The 19,599-nt window shown below is 34.2% G+C and overlaps 1 protein-coding gene across 2 annotated transcripts in view; it reads right to left on the bottom strand.

Annotated features, from left to right (window-relative positions):
• Window positions 1-4,316: 4,316 nt before the first annotated feature.
• LOC123538522 (uncharacterized) overlaps window positions 4,317-19,599 on the bottom strand; it is a 37,405-nt gene continuing 22,122 nt past the window's right edge. Inside the window, exons 5-6 of one of the 2 annotated variants that reach the window (XR_008369428.1) lie at window positions 10,093-17,705; window positions 4,317-9,920 (exon numbers count right to left, since the gene is read on the bottom strand). Coding sequence is in view for 1 of the 2 variants with exons in the window: in XM_053534932.1 (XP_053390907.1) it covers window positions 15,019-17,705 (2,687 nt within the window). In the remaining variant the exon portion in view is untranslated. Of the gene's footprint in view, window positions 17,706-19,599 lie in introns of both variants that reach the window. The other variant, XM_053534932.1, reaches the window with a different exon arrangement.

Below are 19,599 nucleotides of genomic sequence, written 5' to 3'. Positions count from 1 at the left end.
AGAAAAATGACAATAGAAATGTTGAAATAGATAAATGTTCACAATAAAAGTATCGATCCGAGGCTCATTTTTCATTCAACTTTTGAGAGAGACTATGAAAGAGAGGAAACAATAAATAGAACGAAACACGTTGGATATGAAATATTATTAGATTTCCTTTGACAAAAGGTAATGTTGTTTTCAAACAAACAGACGATCAATATTTTGCCACCCTGTATAGAAGCGTTTATAACGTGACATTTCTTAATGTTGTTTGTTTTTTGTTTTTTTTTTTTTTTTTTTTTTTTTTTTTTTTTTTTTTTTTTTTTTTGTTGTTTTTTTTTTTTTTTTTTTTTTTTGTTTGTTTGTTTGTTGTTTTCTTTTTTTGGGTTGGGGGGTGTTACAAACCGGTCATTTTAATAGAAGTGAACAGTATATAAACTGTTTGAAGATTGAAACAAAACCAACCTTTTTAACTGACCGTTCTATCTCTGTTGTTCAATTGGTTCAGTTCTCTTCATCAATAATACAAGTACATATTCCGATTGTCATTTTCACAAAGATTGCAAATTGACCACAAGTTACCTTTAATTCACAGGTTTCTAATAAAGACACTTTGAAATTTCAAAATAAGTAAAACTAATATTAGTAACATAAGATTGAACCTTAGTGATCATTTATCGATATTTGGTAAAGATATTAGTGATATGAAACTAGAAGATGCTTTTGTAAAAAAGCGCATGTCTCCCCCAATGCATTGTCGTATAGGCAAGAAGTCAATAGGGGACAGGAGCAAAAGTCAAAGAGACACTGATGGTTGGCTGCAATAGGGATCATCTATTTGGCATGTCCAATCATCTTACTATGTTTCAACATTCTGGGCCTAGTGGTTCTCAAGTTATGAATTGGAAACGGTTTTCAATGTATAGGCCCCTGTGACCTTGACCTCTGATCGAGTGACCCCAAAGTCAGTAGGGGTCATCTACTTTGCATGTCAAATCATCCCATTAAGTTTAGACATTCAGGGTCAAGTGGTTCTCGATAATGATTGAAAGGAGTTTTCTATGTTCAGCCACATGTGACCTTGACCTTTGATGTATATGAATGATATATATAAATAGGGGTCATCACTCTGTAAGTCCTATCACCCTATGAAATTTGAAGGTTGTGGGTCAAATGGGTCTCAAGTTATTTACTGGAAATGGATTTCCATGTTCTGTCCACTGTGACCTTGACCATTAATTAATAGAGGGACCCAAAAAACAATAGGGGTCATCTTCTCTGTAAATCCTATCACTCTACGAAGTTTCAACATTCTAGGCCAAGCGGTTCTCAAGTTACCGTATAGCGGGTTATTTCTGCGGTCAAAATATTCTGCGTTTTGGCCCCAAAAAATGTGAAACAAATTTCTGCGTGTTTTATTTCTGCGTTTTCACTTAAAATGGAAGAGAAATTTCTGCGCTTTCGATGCCAAGGAGGAGGTAATTCCTCGCATGATCGGACGTTGAGAATGATAGCGTATGAAAACAATAAGCTAACTTACTGTTATTTGCAGTAAAGTATCTTTGTATTTAATGAATACATTGTAGGATATAATAATTTGCGAAATGAAAAAATATAAGTCCAACAACAATAAATCATTGCACAAACAGCAACTACAAAATACGGTATATATATATATATAACGGTTACACCTATATAAAGGTTACTAAAGTATCAATTGTTTAGATGATCGCCACAAGGGATTATTAAGAACAACACAAGTGGAATTCACTCAGTTTATTTCATTCACAAAAGAAAAACGTTTTCTGAAGGATTAACAGTTAGGACTTTGACTGACCATCACACCTAATTATCATGATTATACCACTATCGGTAATTGTTAGATGGCGACGGTAATTTTCAATAATTAGACCAGGCAATTGTGAACTTCGGATTACCTCGGATAACATAGCGTGAAACAACGTTGGTGAAATTTAAAAAAAAAATGCAGATTTTTTTGCGTTTTAAATTTTTGCTGGATGAATATTCTGCTGGAAATATTTTTGCGATTCTACCGAGAGACCGCAGAAACGCAGAAATATTGCCCCCGCAGAAATAACCCGCTATACGGTACTGACCGGAAATGGATTTCCATGTTCTGTTCGCAGCGACCTTGACCTTCAACAGAGTGACCCCAAAATCAATAGGGGTCATCTACTATGCATGTCCAATCATCTTTTAAAGTTGCAACATTCTGGGTTAAGTGGTTCTCAAGTTACTGACAGGAAATGGTTTTTCATGTTCAGGCCCCTGTGACCTAGACCTTTAATAGAATGAACCCAAAATCAATAGGGGTCATCTTCTTTGCATGTCCAATCATCTTATGAAGTTTTAACATTCTGGGTGAAGTGGTTCTTAAGTCATTGATTGGAAATGGATTTCCATGTTCTGTTCGCTGCGACTTTGACCTTCAATAGAGTGATCCCAAAATCAAAAGGGGTCATCTACTATGCATGTCCAATGATCCTTTAAAGTTGCAACATTCTGGGTCAAGTGGTTCTCAAGTTACTGACAGGAAATGGTTTTCCATGTTCAGGCCCCTGTGACCTTGACCTTTAATAGAATGACCCCAAAATCAATAGGGGTCATCTAATCTGCATGTCCAATCATCCTATAAAGTTTCAACATTCTGGGTCTAGTGGTTCTTAAGTTCGAAAATGGTTTTCCATGTTCAGGCCCCTGTGACCTTGGCCTTTGATTGGGCAACCCTAAAAACAACAGGGGTCGTTTACTCCATAAGCCCTGTCGCCGTATGAAGTTTGAAGGTTCTAGATCAAATGGTTCTCCAGTTCTTGATCGGAAATGAAGTGTGACGGACGGAAGTACGGACGGACAGGGCAAAAACAATATGTGGTGGAGACATAATAAGGCACTGCCTCACTCGGGAATCGATCCGACTTCAACTCGTCCCATAACATTTGAACAGACTGCCCAATGACAGCACTCTAGAGAATTTGAAACCCTTCCACCTAATACTGGCTTACAAACAAAAGCTTTGGTTGAAAAGGAGCATGCCTTTGATAAGGAAGCTGGCTCAGAGAGAGCCATTTCATCCACCCAAATATACTAATAGTTCACCCTGAAGCTTTAATTCACCTGAACAAACATTTTCATAAATGCAACTACTGACAATCAAGTGACATCAATACCTTTTTACCGCTCACCTGGCCTAGCTCACACTAGATAGCATAGTATACAATTTGGCACAGATTTCATAGAGACAAACATGTTTTATGTACATCAGGTAGATCATTAACCTAGGTTTTCAATGATTTGACCTAGTGACATAGTTTTTGAACTCGGGTATCTCACTTTTGATCTTTACCTAGATTCCTTACAGATAAACATTCTAACAAAGATTTGAAAAACGGCCTCTACAGTGTTAACAATTTTACTTAATGACCTCGTTATTTCCCAAGAGACCAAGTTACAAATTTATCCTAGATTTTAAACAGACAAACATTCAAACAAAGTCTCATCAAGACCATGTAGACAATGTGGCCTTTTGAGTTTTAAAAATATCTTTCTATAATCTGAACTAGTTTTTGACATAGATAACACAGTTTTGAAGTTGGCCTAGACTTCATAGACAAACATTCTGACACAGTTTTAAGAAGATGTGGCCTTTAGAGTGTTAAAAAGGATTTTCTGACCTTATGACCTAGTTTTTGACCTCAGGCTGTCCAGTTTTGACCTGGCCTAGATTTAATACAGACAACAATTCTGAATTTTCCTAAGAAGATCAATATCAAAATGTGGCCTCCAGAGTGTTTACGAGTTTTTTTATATGACTTAATTTGATGCCTCTGGTAGTCCAGTTTTAAACTCGACCTAGATTACAGAGAGACAAACATTTTGAGAAATTATTTTAAGAGATCAAACAGAAAATGTGACCTCTAGAGTGTTGACAAGGTGTTTCTTTGATTTGACCTAGTAAACTAGTTTTTGACCACAGGTAACCCAATTTCAAACTTGACTTCGAGTGTTAATATTCAAATTGTTGATGAAGCACAATGACAGACACAGGGTGATCACAATAGCTCACCTTGAGCACCTTCTGCTCAGGAGAGCTAATATCAGACAAACTAAAAATCATAAGCTGGCAACTCTCTGCAAACAAGACTGGAATAGACGGACACAGCAGGTTAAGAGCATAAACTAGAGACACATTAGCCTTGTTGTGCAGGTTTAATACTTTTACCTGCCTTGATTGTAATTTTGTAATTACTCACTCTTTGTTACTATGCTTGATAATCCAACTACTAATTTTGCTTTTATACAGACATAAGGAAGGCCTTGCACCAAAACTTTATTCACTGAATAAGATGTCCACCTGGTTAAGTTTTATCTATATACACAGAAATTAAGTATGTATCAAAACTAAAATAAAGAAAAAGTGACTTGCTTTAATCTGTATTTTACAATCATGCATCATTTTTTTCAATAAAAACATAGAAAAATTATTCTCTTTAAATTTTAAAGAGAATATAAAAGTTCATGAAAAATATTACTAAATATAAGTATGATAAAATTACATAACACAAGTGAATGAAGTATTGCCATGCCATACAATGTCCTCTACTGAAAGGCACCTAATTTTCTCTACTGCAGTATAACATAATGAACTTATATCTGTCAATGATTTATAAACAATATTGTACTATATATGCAGTATGTTATAACAAAACACTTGGACTAAAATTTGCATATACAAAAACCTACAGTTGTTTTCATATGGAACTTTTTTGCTGATTATAAAATAGTTAACATATAAGCAGAGATGGTACCTAAGGCTATGTATTCAACGACAACAACAAACCAAGTGCAAAACTGAAGTGCATATCGCTTATCGCACACTAGCAATATTTAAATATAGCACCGTACAATAAATACGGGAACTTTTGACAGCGACATCGGCTTCGTTGTTTTTGGCGGATTAGCTAAAGAGAGGAGATTGTCATTTCCTTTTAACTAACACAACAATTCTATTTATACTAAAGAACGTCTGCATTATATTAACAGAAGTTTCTGTAACGGCAGACTCCGTAAGGTAACTGCGATTCCGCACGCCACGATCAATATGCAAATTAGGTACATTTGAAAACACAAGGAGCGGGGTATGAAAAGTGCAATAACGTCTTTCTGTAAAGTTTTTGTATGGTTTTGGTGTGACCATCAGTTAGAATATACATTCTTATATCTCGTATATTGGCCTTGACTATCCTTCACGAACGAAATTTGTAAAATGTTAAGGAATTCGATGTCATAAAATTCATATAGTCTATTTATATTTTTCCTTACGAATAATGTTTTCTTTCCTATGACCATACCATAAAAGTAAATCATCAGCAGTACTATATAAACAAGTAATCTTAATGTTAGCTCATTTGAAAATGGAAGATAATGCTTAACTTTTTGTTTCACTGACTTCACTTTTCCAAGTATGACCAAATTTTTCGGATTAAATATTGCCTTTCAGCGTGAGAAATGAAGTATGAAAGTTAAACAATTATATTATTGAGGTACTACAATATTGAGTTTTCAACAGAAACTTATATCAGTTACAGTTTGAATTGGTACATGTACCATCTCCAATATAAGTTATTTATAGTAACAACAAAAAGAAATTATTCCTAAGTTTTAAAAAATCTATATTATATAAGTCCTTGAGAAACTCTTTACCAGGAAGAGATAGGTCAAAATACACCCAAAATTGGATGTAACCTGCATATTGCACCACAGAAAAGTGGTCTCGATTTTTCCCTTCTGCCAGTAATAACTAAATACAATATAATCTATTTATAGTAACAACAAAATGGACATAATTCTAAAACAATGGTGTCTCATTGTGGAGAACAATTGTGCCAAGTTACATCAAAATCCCTTAACGCATGAAAAAGAAAAGCATTTGACCTTTGACCTGTAGGTGTGACCTTGACCTTAGACTAACTTCCTGGTTTTTGTGCATGACAATCCGTCTCATGGTGGTAAACATTTGTGTAAAGTAACATCAAAATCCCTTCATGCATGAAGACGAAGTGCTCCAGAAAAAGTTATTCTTGTATCTGATGTTTGGCCTCTAAGCGCGACCTTGACCTTACACCCAGGGACCTGGTTCTTACGCCTGACACTCCGTTTTATGGTGGTAAACATTTATGCCAAGTAATATTAAAATCCCTTTAGGAATTGTTGAGTTACAGACTGGACACAAAAAAGGCCGTTTTGGCCTTTGACTTCCGAGTGTGACCTTGTAGCTAAGGGCCAGGATTTTGCGCATAACACATGGTCTCACCCAGGAGAATACTTCTGCGAACTGAAATTGAAATCATGTTTTGCATGACAAAGTTATAGACCGGACAGGAAAATTCCTTCAAGTGTGACCTTGACCTTTAAGCTAGTGTTGTGGGAGTCGCATCATGGAGAATATTTATGCCAAGAATATTGTAATCCCTTGTTGGATGACAGAGTTATGGACAGGACAAGAAAAAAAACTATTCATCTTTGACCTCCAATTAGGACATGGACCATTGAGCTAGGGGTCCGGGTTTTGCGCATGGCACGATGTCTCATCATGGGTCCATTTGTACCTCGTAGTATCAAAATCCCTTCGTGGATTACAGAGCTATGGAACGGACAGGAAAAAAGCCCTATTTACATTTGACCCCCAATTGTAACCTTGACCTTTGAGCCAGTGGGCTGGGTTTTGTGCATGACACGTCGTCTCATCATGGAGAACATTTGTGCCAAGTGATATTAAAATCCCTTAATGCGTAGTCAGGGGACCAGGATATTTTAATAAAATACGCTATAATTACGAGACCATTGGATAGGGCTGCTTGAATAAACAAGGAGTAGCAAGGAATAGAAAACGACAGCAATATTAGTAATAATTCTATCTTTTACATGCAATAATGCATTATAACTGACAATAACATACAAAATAACACTCCTAAATCCTTATTAATCAGAAAACTTGAAGTGCACCATCTCTCAAATTGGGACAGTTGCCTTGGAAAATGGTAAATGTCCAGTATTCTTAAATATCATAACATCCGTATTTTAGGATTGATTTCTTTAAATTCGTACTAAAATGATTTTATATATATACATTTCACATGTAGTTGTATTCAAATAATGCTAATTCATTGATCCTAAAGTTTGTAATCCGAAATTTAGGGAAAGGTTCATAAGTTACTTACTATTAGTAAGAATGATTGAAGATTGCGTGATAGTTATTGTTGACAAATATAATTAATGGCGCCTTCGCAACTGCCCCGATTAAAGTGAGGCTTATCGCTATTTTAGAAGAAATGCCTAAACTAATTAGACATCACTTCGGAATTTCTTAAGCCAATCAGAATTTGGTAAGATATCTCTTCCTTAAATACGTTAACATGGTAAAATTACAAATAGCATGGCATACAACAAAAAATATGAACAGTAACATGCAATGACAACATATTTTGCATGTAATATCAAATGGTAAAGAACATTTTAGACTACGCTGACGTAAAATATAGTGCGGACTTCTTTCACAAAAAAAATGTATAATAAGGGACAATACATCATTATTAAAGATCTTATAAAAATATGTTTCTAATACCATATCAATACACATTAAACAAACTGATAAAAGCATGCTGCAGTTGAATATGAAATTGAATGTATTTCAACTTGCTGCAATAAACAATTAACATGGCAGCCACCGTAAATTTCATGAATAGTTTTAAAGAATTGACATTTACACAAAATACAGATGAGTACATGAAGTCAAGTTGATGATTTTTTTTCCTTACAATTTAGTACAATGTTGTCCTTAGAAATACAAAATAAAAATAAATAAATAAATGCATGAACACGGGAGAAAACATGCAAAGCAGTAATTGGCATTGCAAAATAAAAATATGTAACTGTCATTCTTCGTAAATATATACATTGTCATCATGAAAGAAATCATTATAGCATTGGAAGAATGCATAGAACATGAGGCACATATATCTTACAATTCTATTCAAATGACTCCGTAGCCAAGATGACTGAATATATTTTTCTTTTTTTTCAGGGCATGAGTTCAAACACCATCGGTATCATACTCTTTTAGATGTTTTTCTCACTTTTTAACCTTAACATTATTCTAGTTATTTGCTGAACGAATTTGAGATAAAACCTTTTTTACGAATTGATAAGATTATCAAGGGATAAAAAAATCTAGGAATGTTCTATTAGACGGTGATTCTTTTACTTAAATGGGTTGCATTTGATATTTATAGGTTATTAGCTTTGTATCGGGAAATATGCACGAGTTCTTCAGCGGAAATATTGCGCAACTATAGAAGCGCAATATTCTTCCACTGAAGAACGGGTGCATATTTCCCGATGCAAAGATAATAACCTTTTTATTACAGACGCATCTACACATGTAAATATAATGTAAATAACATAGATTTGTTCATTAGCCTGAAAAAGATTGACAATACTGAACTAAGAAGAAAAAGTAGTGCAACAACACACGCTGAATTACGTCAAGCACCCGATATGAAATTCAGGCGTCAGTGTATGGAAAAATATTGACGTTTCCGGTACCAATGCAACTTAACGAGGAATAAAAACGAGTATGTAATAAGATGTGATATTCACCGGATGAGGGCACTATTAGGCAATAGTCGAGGTTAATATTTACCCTCTTCCAGTGAATCATATCGGTCAATATTGCCCTCTTCGGTGAGTATAACATCATATCCAGTGGCTCAAGAATCAATAACTGTTTTATCATATGGGTAACATAATACAATGAGTATATATATTTTTGTTTTTGTTAGGGTTAACGTCACGCCGACACAATAATAGGTCATACATATGTGATATTTTCGTACTCTTAATACTGTCAGTGATGGACTTAAAACCTTACAAAGGAAATCACTGAAAAGTATATTTCCTCATCTATTGATAATCCGAAGGCTTTTTAACAGATAAAAATACAGTATCAATAACTTTCCTAAATTGAAACAAGTCAATTTATTAAACACTGTTGCCTACAATAAATGCAAAACAAGCGTAAAGCAAATGGCACTTTTGAAACAATTAATGTCAAGTTAAACTTTTTTACAGCTACACAATCACTGATGAAATGAAAACTTTCAATCTCCTCATACTGTCAAAGCTTCACAAAAAATACAATATTACAATGTGAGATAACTAGAGCTATCACTAAAGGTGATGAATGTACCCCCCGCATGCACTGACACAGTACATTGCAATTTGACACACACAAGATTGCATAATTATGTGGACTGTATGTATATAGACTGTATGTATACAGTATAATAACAAAAAACAAAGTCCCATAACTATGCAGAATATTTATCTAAAAGAATGTAACATGCACCATGCACAACTAGGGTTGGTACTGATCACTTGTGTGAAGTTTCATTAAATTGTGTGCAATGGTTTGGTAGATTAGGCACGCACAAGATTGCATATGCAGACTGTATGTACATAGTATGTAAACAAGAAACAAAGTCCCATAACTCTGCAATTTTTGTCGCTGAAAGAACCTAACATACCCCATGCACAACTACTGTTGTTATTGATCACTTGTGTGAAGTTTCATTAAATTGTGTCAAGAGGATGAGGAGAGATGGTACGCACAAGATTGTGTCTATGTATATAGTATAGTAACAAAAAAACAAAGTCCCATAACTCTGCAAATTTTTTTTCTAAAAGAACCTAACATGCCCCATGCACAACTACTGTTGTTACTGATCACGTGTGTGAAGTTTCATTAAATTATGTCAAGAGGATGAGGAGAGATGGTGCGCACAAGATTGTGTCTATGTATATAGTATAGTAACAAAAAAACAAAGTCCCATAACTCTGCAATTTTTTTTTTCTAAAAGAACCTAACATACCCCATGCACAACTACTGTTAGTACTGATCACTTGTGTGAAGTTTCATTAAATTGTGTCAAGGGGATGAGGAGAGATGGTGCGCACAAGATTGTGCCTATGTATATAGTATAGTAACAAAAAAACAAAGTCCCATAACTCTGCCAATTTTTTTTCTAAAAGAACCTAACATGCCCCATGCACAACTACTGTTGGTACTGATCACTTGTGTGAAGTTTCATTAAATTCTGTCAAGGGGATAAGGAGAGATGGTGCGCACAAGATTGCGTCTACGGACAGACGGCCAGACGGACAGACAGACAGACAGACAACCTGAAACCAGTATACCCCTACCCCCCACTTACAACTTTGTTGTCGGGGGGTACAAAAATAGACTTTTGTGCAAAACTGGTATCAAATATAAAAATACATACAATAGATATAAAGCAATATAAGGCGTATCAACTGTTCATCCCAAATATTAGTTTTGCAACAAGAATCACTTTTAAAGGGTTATGCAAAAAAATTAAATACCAAAATTAAATATACTCCTTATATTATAACAAACGTATACGCATAGTTTAAATTCAATCAGCCACCAGAAATTTTGGAATTTTGATTCACTTATTACTTTATTATGCCGGATTATGCACTACTTGTTTTAGAGTGAATCCATTAATTAGACCATGTAGTGATGTGCTGATATGGTGGTTGCTAGATGTAATAGTAACTTACCGTTTTTTACTTGTTAAACTATTCATAGGTTATAGCTTACGTATTGATCTTCTAATGAATTTGTTTTCCTGTCAATTCGTGGGCTCTGTTACTGCAACACTTTATTTGATTAAAAGGTCAATAAATATTTTATAACCTACACATTTTTATCAATAACATTATAATACGCATGCATTTGAATGACATATTTGCGTACCGTTATAATTATAATTTTAACTCACAAGAAAATTGTTACAGAACAAAATATGGCTTTTGGATTCTTGAACTTTATCAACCTCCTACAACCTATTAAATCAGACATCATAATAGATATAACTACACAGCATTACGTACAAAATATCAAAAATATAAATGTATATATTTACAAAATTCATTATAAAAATCATTGTACAAATAATATTTTACCGAGTGATTGTAACTAGTAAACATGCTAGTCAGCAGCAGTATGCCAGCTACTCAAAGATACTAAGTAATTCAAAACCAAAAACTGTTGAAATAAATTCTGAAACACTCACATACATGTTTTCTAAAATGTTTTTATTCAAGGGGAAATCTTGCGTCTTCGAAAGGCATAAGTAAGAAAATCTTTTCATAATTTTAAAGCTTTCCAGTAAGCATCAAAAAATGAATTTATTATAAATATGGCCATCTAGAGAGAAACCGTTTTTATCATTGAAGTATTTTTAAATAAAGTTGGCATAGCCTGGATGAATGAACTCTAATGCCTACTAAGCATAAACAAAACATTTTGAACAGGTGACTCATGTGAAACAGCCATGTATGTAAACGAAATTGAAACGTAATGTCAATCGGCAATTGCCGTGGCAATACTTCGACTGATAAGTTAATGTATATCTTTATTTAAGCCTTTTTCACAAGCACATATAAACACATCTAGACAAACAACATTATTCGATTAAAACAACGTATTACAACAAGTATATGGCTATTCGATACCGAATATAAGAGACTATCTAACAATTGAAATGTTATACACAACTACCATATATTTAAAACAAAGTAATAATTAAAACACAAACAATGCGCACTGGGTGACTAGATAAGGCTTTAATGATTATTCAGAGTTAATGAAGGTTGCCCAATAAATCTATTGGGTGATTATATCACTCTACAATTTGCTATTATTATTGAATATGTATACTCAGTTCCAAAAGAAAGTGTACAGTTTTTAAGTTTAAATATTTCAAAAAAAAAATCCTTCACGTTTTTGTTTCATTTTTTCATACACTTACTCTCAGGTATAACTCAAAATCTAAAATGCACACCAATTTGTTTACGAACTGATTTAAATTTTGGTACCATTATAAGTTTTCATGAAAATAACCGAGAAAAAATAACAGAAAACTAAGCTTTTGGAAATGAGTGTATATACTTACACTATAAAAATAAAAACTGATAGGCTAGATTAAATAGTATTTTTAACTTTTTTAGCTAAATTACCTAGAAAATGAAACTCCTGCGAGTACAAGGCTTTCCATTCAACAAGAAAAATCGAATACGAAAATCTAAAATACGTTATCGAACGGAATTTGCCAGTTGACAGCATGGATCACATACCTTAAGTCACACATTCAAAAATGAAGTGACAATATTCATTGTCATAAATTACTGCAGTTTGACATAGAAAAATAGGTAAAACACACAGGCATAAAACAAAAATATGCACTCGTTATATAATACAAAAGTTCAACCAGAATAATTCTTTATATATAATACAAGAGGAATGTACTAATATAGATACGATACATAGAAAAAAAAACTTGCTAGATTGTACAAAAATGACTATACAAGTAAATATTATATCAAACTTTTATTCTTTCCTATTATAGCAAAAAAATACATGTATATAGATTTATCAAAAACATTATTATAATATGTACATTTAAATGACATGTTTGTGTGCTAAATATATTCTAACTTGCCCGTAAGGGGTGAATATGACGAAAAATTCTACGGAATAAGACACTATATTTTGATGGTCAGTTTATGCTAGGTAGATGTAAAATCTTTATTGATATAATTAACTTAGTTAACTGAAGTAAATCAAGCATTAAAACAAATTGAAATAATTTCATATCAAAATCTTGAAACAATTTGTTTTACGTACAATTACAGAAACGAAATGAATTACAGATTTTGATCCTTTTGATTGATATTACAAAGCCATGCTGAATCATTCAGACATGACTTGCTAACTGATTTAATTCTCTTCTTTCTCTTTCGATGAATTTATTCAGTTTTAGTTTGATTACATTGACAGACATATCATGACTAGGTAAACACTTGATAACTGCTCTACAATACTTGCAAAGATGCAATAGTTTAATTGATTAGTGGACAAATACGGTTATTTCATCATGAATATGTATTCTGTAATGAATCATGACCATGTACGCTTAGAATTTTTCAACTTTTGTCTCTATTTATGTATTCAAAGAAAGGTGACTTTAACTACTTTTATAATTCATGCAGTTTATATAATGTATGCTAAAACTGATTATCAATTGTAATTTATGTTGTGTTTGAAATGTATATTCTCAGAAAAGTAGAAATAAAGAGCAGACACAATATAACTGCATTTTTTCTATAGGGGAAGTGGTTGACTGGTTCTGACAAAAATATTTCGCAATTATTAATGCCTTTATTTTACGGCAAGAGTAACGTTTTAAAATTGTCCAAGGAACACGCTTGTTACCAGATGTACTCCACCTAGGGTGATGTGTCTGCTGAAATCGATTACGGAAATCGATAATGATGGGTATTGGTGTTGGTTTTTATAATATCATATTTCACTGTAAGATCTGGTATAATTTTAATAGATGTGAATTCCTTAATAAACAATATAATAAATCCTGACTGATACCTTTACGAAATAAGATTAGCATCTAACAGGGAAATTCGCTGTAAAACTTCGTCTTTTGATTTTGAATGTTTAACAGGGGTTATCTAAAATGACCTTGTTTAGCCTCGTTGAAAGTGTAGAAACAAGACTTAAACATTTTACTAAAACCATACAACCTAGCACGTTTTGTGATCAGTTCTTGAGAAATTAAGTTTATCAGTACTTATACTTACACATTTTGCCCCTACACGGTTCAGGTTTTCGTAACTGATCCACGTTGGGGTAAAATTACAGGGTGCTGTTTATCGTAGAAAACAAGTGTCTATTACGGTAATTTCCTCCGTTTTCAATACTTTTCAGACCATGGAATAATTTAAAGCATGCAAAGTTAATACAGTATGAAAATACGTTATTGCTAAATGCTCTGCTGCGCATGTCCGGAAGTGATTATCAGTTGGAGTGCCCGGCAAAAAATACCCAAATAATTGCATGTCCGCGGGCATTTAGTGTATATTATGTATACTGTGACTGAAGTTAAGTATTCCGTGGTTACAAAATACAAACATGTATATAAATTGATGATAGTTATCATTCAAATCGCTTGAATCCGGTATATAACGGAGTCAGTCATATCTCACAGGACCACCAGATATGTTTATAGTCACAGTCTTAGTAACCGACTCGGTTGGATGGATACTGGTACTGATGATAAACCGGAAGAGAATTTGAGGTTTTTTTACCTGTAACCTTTTTATTTCTGCAAATTGTAATCAATGGTCGGTATCAAAATAAAGCTTGACATTTGCTGAAAACATAGTTCAAATTTATATTTAGTAAGCAAACTAGAATAAAGTAAGGCCCTGAAAGGGGTTTGTAAAATAAGGACTGTATGAACGTTGACTGATGATAAATTCGACCACTTTGTCATTTACAAAATTTTCTTCGTAGTATTATATTGAAACTTTCCCCTAAAACCTGCAACAGTCATTCCTGATCGAGTATTGAAAAGTGACCTAATGTCAGGCGTTCATGTGTCGATAGTAAACATGCGCAAAAGTAACACCCTCTTCCCCAGTAATAAATATTTTTTATACAAATAAATGTAAGTCATTTATTTATACAGAATATTTACCAATTTTGTTGTTGTTTACACCAGTTGGTGTTGTAAGTGGAAACTATTAGATGGTGTGTTCGATTTTATAAATAACCGATTGTAATCCAATAATTACATGGTGGTCGACTTTATCATCTGTCCGGGTTTGTCATCAGTACCATTACTGTTTCATAAGGGGTTAGCGCAGCATACTAATCAACCGAGTTAAACGTAACATGTTTAAACAGAAACATTGAAAGTATTGATTGAGACACCGAGTCCATGTATATTTTCGACGCCCACCTTAAGGTACTTAATGGATAATGTCATTGAAAGTGGTACTTTATCAAGAAAGTATGTTTACGAAACGTGTTTGTCAAGAAAGTATGTTTACGAAACGTGTTTGTCAACCCCATGAAATTCAATTGTCCTGATTTTGTGCGCTAGATTCTGCTTCCGTAGGTAAAACTGCATCTGGTAATACGTCTCCAGTTTCTACACTTTGTAAAGACACTTCTTCAGACAGTTTGTTACTTTGTTCAGAGGATTTAGTAATTCGCTCATTCTCAGAGAGACATGGTCCCAGATTCTGATTTTGGGCGATTTTTTGTATTATATCAACAACTTGTGTTTTGCCTAGTGCTTCTGCAAGCATCAAGGGGGTTCTGCCTTCTGTATCCGTAATAGTGTGATCGAAGCCTTTCTTCAGTAATAATTCTAAGGCAGTCTTATTTTCACTCATTACGAAATCATGCATAAGTGATCGTTCCTCTTCAGCTAGATGAATGTTCTTTTTGAACAGCTCTGTAACTACATCTGTTGCATTTAACGCACAAGCTACGTGCAAAGGTGTTTGGCCTTTTGAATTAATCATGTTGATGTTTTTTGTGCATTTAATGCACAGATTTACCGCAATATCTCTGAACATTTTCTTACTAGTTTCATCTTTTTCTTTGACAAACTTCCTTATCGCAACATGCAGGGGCGTATTTTTTTCTGTATCAGGAGTCATTTCGTCGCCATGTTTCTCTGCAATTTCCTGAAGAGTACTGACAACTTTCCATTTTCCTTTATAAATGGCATACAGGAAAGGAGATCTGTTTTTGGCGTCAAAAGCCTTTGATTTAACCTTTTCGGCCAATAGTAAATCAATGAGCTTTTTGTTTTGCTTATATGCTGCAATATGGTACAATGATGCTTTTTCTAAATCATTACCATTTGAAAACGTGAATGTATTTTGTGCTTGTGAGGGATGTATTTTTAGAATTTCCCGAACAATGTCTAAACTGCCATGAAGTGCAGCGATATGTATTTGATACTGAGGACTTGGTTTAGTAACACCGAAGTGTTTTTGTAACAATGTTATTGCTTGTTTTATTTTCCCGAGACTGACCCCCGAACTGGGCCGCTTCAAAGCTTCATAGGCTAGAAGAATCATTTGTAAAGTTACTTTTTCTCCATTCCCTAGAAGAAATTCAACTGCTTCACACGAACCGATCATTGATGCAATAAGCAATGCTATACGTGTTTCCTGTTGAAAAACCGCTGGATATTGCCTCATTTCATGGAAACTGAGCTTCACCAAAATCGATAATTGTTCATTTTGCCAAAGTAAGAATGACGGTAATCTGACCGCAGTTTCGTGTTCATTAAGCTCAAGAAACTTAAATTTCATCAGTTCTGACGTAATTGTTCTCAATTCTGTTGTAAGAATTGTTTTGAGATTTCCTTTTTTCCTGTTTGATTCAATGAAGATTTTACAAAACTCTTCACTGGCAAAAATCGAATGTTTGAAGATCGAATAGTTCTCCAATGACGTTGCATTGATTTCTGTATCTGGACAAAGGCCAGGTTTTGACGCATCTGTCATTTCAGGTCTGTCCGGGATAACCAGATCTGCTATTCTAAGACTGAGCTGATCATACCGGAACGACGGAAGTTGGAAATTAACGTTTTGTAATTCCGCTTTCCGTTGGTCGCTTGGTTCAGATTCATTCTCATTAACTGCTGTTTGAATTCGCACGTAATTTTCTATAAAAGCCACATCGCATAATTCTAAAACTGCTGTTGCATTTCTGCGATATGCAATTAAACCAACAGCATCTCTGACTACATTGTGACTGAAACGAAACTTGTTTTCTGTGTCAAATATAATGAAACCATCTTCATGCGCATGAGTGTATAATACTTTGCGGATATTTCTTATTCCGTTCTCGGGTTTAAATTGGAGCTTTGATATAGGAATTTTGATATCATCTGAGGTTTCATGAAAAGAACGTTCCAGGTCTCTACACGTTAGTGTTTGGGTTTTTTGGGCCCATAAAACAAAAAATGCTACTAAGACGTCATCGTTCTCAGTTATCTCAGAAATACATTTCATAACGTGTACCATTGGCTTTTGAAAAAACTCAACACCAGTTTTGTAAATGCTGGCGTTATTTGCAAATAACCTTGCACATTCTGGAAATCCTACCGTAAAAGATGAGCCATGGTTTTTAAGCTCTAACTCACTGATTTTCTTAAGAAGGGCAGTATGTTCTTTATTTGAATTTGAAGAGCGGACATTGATAGATCTACTTCTGTCAATAGCAAAATGTTTTTTTAAAATCGAAAGCTTTTCGTCTGTACGCAGTTCGTTTGAAAGAAGAGTGTAAATATTCTCTTTGCCAAAAATGTTATCAAGATACAGATCCTGCATTGCTTCTTGCAGAATGTATGTCCTAGAAGTAATAACGACATATCGCTTACGTTCCGGAGAACCATTAGCCCATTTTTTAATTCTAGGCAAAATCTTTTGCCATTTTCTGCTTTCTTGCTTATCAAATACCCCAGCACCAAACATGTCATCAATTAAGATTGCATCAAATTTACAATTTTCGAAACTTATATTCTCTATATCTCCCATTGTTCTTACTTCCATGCATCCTGTGTTTGATATGTCAGTGTCTGTAAACAGCATCTTCGCCATGGTTGATTTTCCCTCTCCAGGTGCTCCGTTTAGAACAACAATATTGCAGTCCAGCAGCTTCTTTTTCACCTCAAAGTACTGTTCTGTCTTCACGAAATACTTCTCCGACAACACCTCTTTTGTATCTAGCTGACAGCGAGCTGTAATAAAAGGATTTAGAAAACTATTTACAATCAATATATAGATATCAGTTTTGGAAACAAGAGATGTTTGTAAAACACTTATGGCCCTATCAAAATATTGCCTGCCGGATGAACATGGGGCTGAAAGTTTCATTTTTTTATACGAGTCATTTTCTCTCCATAAACAATCTTGCTATGAAGTTTGATGACAAGAAACCCGTTGATTCTCTCCAGAGATTATAAACCATTTTAGTCTCGGGAACATTTTGACAGTGACCTTAATCCTCCCCATCCTCAAAGCAAAAGCGGTCATCTACTGAATATTAACAATAATACAATAAATCAACGAAGTATGTCAGCCGTATGCCAAATCGTTCTCTAGCTATTGATTAGAAACCATTATAGTCTCGAGTCCACAATTAATTTAACATTTGACCTACTGATCCAAAACAATATGGATCATTAAGAGACCAACGGCAGTCATCTTTTAATATTTAACAGTTGACATAACTCTCCTCCAATTATTGATAGTCTCAATAACTTCCAAGTATTGATCGGAAACCGTTTCAGTTTCAATGTCACTGTGACCTTTACGTTTCATCAACTGATCCCCAAAACAACAGGGGTTACCTACCGACCAAACATTATCTTATCCTATGAAGTAGTTGATCGGAAACTGTTTTCAATCTTAAGATATCTGTGACATTGACCTTCGACCTAATGACTACTGAAGCAACAAGGATCAACTACTAACTACAGATGATTATCATATGACGCTTGTCCGCTGTAAGACAAAATGTTTCTAGTCATTAATTTGAAATCACATTTTCTACAGAGGGACTGACCAACCAATATAAGCAAAACAGTAGACATATTTTCCTAAAGAAGGCAAAATAAAGTAAATCTAGTTGACAAAGCGTCAGTTACTTTAAAATAGACTGAAAGTTCACTGATGTGCAAGAAAGTTAATAAATGAATCAATATATAAAATGAAACGGTATTCTTCATTAAAATGTAACACTAAAACACACACAAGCTACATAATTCGACTGAAATTTGGTATATCCTCGACAAAGGTTTGTTGCATAAAGAGGGATTGCAATTCTGTAGCTGCTGAGGAGTTCTCAAAATCATTTCAGACCAATAAGCCGTCTCAGCGCCTGTCAAGTTTTGAATCCAACATACAGCTGAAAGAAGTAACCTGATCAAACTCGTTTTTCCTGCACTACATCACTTTGCAGTTCTAATTGCTTCTCATGAACAGGCTTTATAAAAAAAAATTGCTTTTCAATTCTTAGTCGTTTTCTGAACTTCAAGAGGACTTGCTAACAAAATAATTAACTATTACCACAATAACATCTTAGTGATATGTAGCAACATACCATCTGTTGTGATAACGTTTTGCATTAGCCCTTCCCCCGGAGAGCGTTTGATGTTGCACTTTTATTACCCCTTTTGAATAGTTTCGATCAAACCTAGTTTGCTTTGTTGGGTTCTAAGCTTCCTAAGGATCTTCCCGTAGATTTATTAGTTTTGGTTGGATACCTAACGGGAGTTCAGTTGGAGGAGACTTGTAAAGGGTAAAAATTTGTATCTAATACTATTTAGCTAGGAAATCAATACGCGATATGGACTGTAACTTGTGAGGGGTATTGCACATGTCATTACTTGTCATGAAAATACTCGGTAAAGCCGAGTTTGCCAATATGCTGCCTGATTGCGTTCTATGCTTTCAATTTATTTTCTTATATGTTTTATTGAGATTAGAATTTACTTGACAATAAAGGAGAATTGTTTTGATATACTGACAGATACGAGGGACAATGTCTTAATGTATTAACAAGAAGGACCATGACTACAACTACATGTATCTACTCGTAATAATAAACGAAAAAGATATACATGTATATAA

Source organism: Mercenaria mercenaria, unplaced genomic scaffold, assembly GCF_021730395.1.
Source record: "Mercenaria mercenaria strain notata unplaced genomic scaffold, MADL_Memer_1 contig_4274, whole genome shotgun sequence".
NCBI lineage: Eukaryota > Metazoa > Mollusca > Bivalvia > Venerida > Veneridae > Mercenaria > Mercenaria mercenaria.
This window is presented reverse-complemented; position numbering and strand designations above follow the sequence as displayed.